This window comes from Solea senegalensis, linkage group LG1 (assembly GCF_019176455.1).
Source record: "Solea senegalensis isolate Sse05_10M linkage group LG1, IFAPA_SoseM_1, whole genome shotgun sequence".
In the NCBI taxonomy this organism is placed as follows: domain Eukaryota; kingdom Metazoa; phylum Chordata; class Actinopteri; order Pleuronectiformes; family Soleidae; genus Solea; species Solea senegalensis.
Genome location: NC_058021.1, coordinates 2581663 through 2584162, shown reverse-complemented (window position 1 = coordinate 2584162; position 2500 = coordinate 2581663). Strand labels below are relative to the sequence as shown.

At 47.8% G+C, this 2500-nt stretch overlaps 1 protein-coding gene across 1 annotated transcript in view; it reads right to left on the bottom strand.

Annotated features, from left to right (window-relative positions):
• Positions 1-1617, bottom strand: part of LOC122777972 (potassium voltage-gated channel subfamily H member 2-like) — a 31272-nt gene extending 29655 nt beyond the window's left edge. The window contains exon 1 of the mRNA XM_044039465.1: positions 1467-1617. Within this exon, the coding sequence (XP_043895400.1) occupies positions 1467-1598 (132 nt within the window). The 5' untranslated portion in view covers positions 1599-1617. The remainder of the gene's footprint in view (positions 1-1466) is intronic.
• Between the last annotated feature and the right edge of the window lie 883 nt (positions 1618-2500).

Below are 2500 nucleotides of genomic sequence, written 5' to 3'. Positions count from 1 at the left end.
TTCACAGGTGACTGTCCTTCACAGGTGACTGACTGTTGTTGACTGACTGACCTTCACAGGTGACTGACTGACGCTCACAGGTGACTGACTGTTATTCAAAGATGACTGACTGTTATTCACAGGTGACTGACTGACATTCACAGGTGACTGATGTTCACAGGTGAATGACTGTTATTCACAGATGACTGATTGTTGTTCACAGGTGACTGACTGACGTTCACAGGTGAATGACTGTTATTCACAGGTGAATGACTGTTATTCACAGGTGAATGACTGTTATTCACAGGTGAATTACTGTTATTCACAGGTGACTGAGTGACGTTCACAGGTGACTGACGTTCACAGGTGACTGACTGTCGTTCACAGGTGAATGCATTGCATTGTTTCTAAAATGATTCAGCGTGTAATGACAGTCAGGGATGATGTCACTTCCTGTAGGTGTCAGTCAGGGATGATGTCGCTTCCTGTAGGTGTCAGTCAGGGGTGATGTCACTTCCTGTAGGTGTCAGTCAGGGGTGATGTCACTTCCTGTAGTTGTCGTATGTTAGTGGTCTCACACTTGTTGCACATGTTATCTCTGAAAGTTGTGAGCTGCACAGTAACAGGAACAGCAGACCCTGCCCTTAACAACACTAACGTTGAGCTGGTTTCTGTAGAGAAACATGTTTCCTGTGAGTGTCCTTCTGTCTCTACATGACAGTGTCCCAGAGGACGTCCTTAGAGTAAATGTCCGTCTGTTACTGTAATGGACGTCCCTGTACCTGTGTGAGTATGTGAGATATTAAACTCGTGGCTCCTGTCCCACTGCTGCACAGTGTTGTGGAATCTGTGCCGTTTTCGTTTTTCACAGTCGGTGCCCTTTTCATTTTGGCCACTGGTGATTTGTGCTTGTGTTAAGTTTGAAAATGATCACCCAGAGAGGAACAGCTCATTGTTTTTAAATGCCAAACTACAGACAAGTGTTTCTGCTTTATGCTTGAGGTGAAATATTACAGTGACTGTGTTTGTCTTTAACAAAAGTGTGGTAAACATTCACTTCACTCTAAAGTGTGATGATGAGAAGCTTCACTTGAACTCAGTCCAGGCTCAAGTAAAGCTTCACTGATCAATCAGCCAATAATTCAATGATGATCAGCTGATTTATTGTTATTGATTTGTGTGAATTGACACATTTTTGTTCTCAGTTGATCTCATTCATCACAGTCAAATGAATTGAAACATTTAGATTTGTTTTTATTAAACTGCTGTATTTTATCAGACGATAAGGATTAAAAAAACAAAAGTGCATCATATTTCAACTGCTCTGATAAAAACCCAAACCCTGATCCTCTGCTCCACCACATCAGCAGTGACAAGGTCAAAGGTCACGTGTAGCAGAGCTCAGACCACTGATGACAGAACATTTACACAGCACATGTATTTCACTGATTACACGCACACACACACACACACACACACACACTCACCTCCTGAGCCACGAGGGAGGAGATACGGACGGCTCTCCTGACCCTGGCGTTCCTCCCCCCCTCCTGGGGGAGGCTGTCTCGCCCACTCAGCGACATCTCGCTCATCTGCTCGGCCCAGGATCCCCGGCCCATGGGCAGGGGCAGGTCCCGTCGGACGTCCCCCGTCCCCCCCCAGCTTCCCCCGCGCACCCTCCCACCATCGTAACTTCGCCGTCCTGCCAGTCCGTCGGCCGTCCTCACCCTTCCACTCTCCCCCAGAGATGGAAAGGGTGAAGGTGGCACCACAGTTGGCACCGTAGGCACCGTCACTGTGTCCCAGAGGCCTCTTTGTTTCCTCCTCCACCTCCTCACCCACTCCTTCCTCTTCCTCTTCCTCTTCCTCTGGACTGATCAGCCTCCAAAGCTCCAGAGAAGCAGACTTTCCCGGGCTTCTTCCCTCTGCCTCCTCTCAGTCTCTGTTATCTGCTGCTGCTCTGGTGGCAGTTTGCTTCTCTCTTCCTCTGTTTCTCTCACTCTGTCCACATTTCATTTTCTTTCCATCTGTCCATGTCTTTGTCTTTGTCTCAGTGAGTCTCCTGGGACTCATGAAGAAACACAGGCTGTATCTGATCCACAGCTGTATCAGTCTGACTGAGCGCTCAGGAAAACTGCTGCTGCTGCTGCTGCTGCTGCTGCTGCTGCTCGAGACTACGCTTATTTCATCTCTCTCACTCTCTCTCTTGCGCTCGCTCTCTCCCCCCTCTCCCTCTCTCTCCTCCTCTACACAGGATCCCTGTCCTCCCTGGTTTTGCAGATGTCACAGATGAACTTGCTATATTTAATTTTGCTTTCATTCTTACTACACCTGATGCCCCCTCCCTCTCTCTCTCCCTCTCTCTCTCCATCATCCCCTCCCTCTCTCTTTCTCTCCCTCTTCATCCCCTCTCTCTCTCTCTCTCTCTCTCTGATGATTTTTAATCTCTATTTTTCCTTGTACAGTGTGTCTCACTTCATCAGCTTCACCACCTCACCTCACTTAATACAACATCCCATAA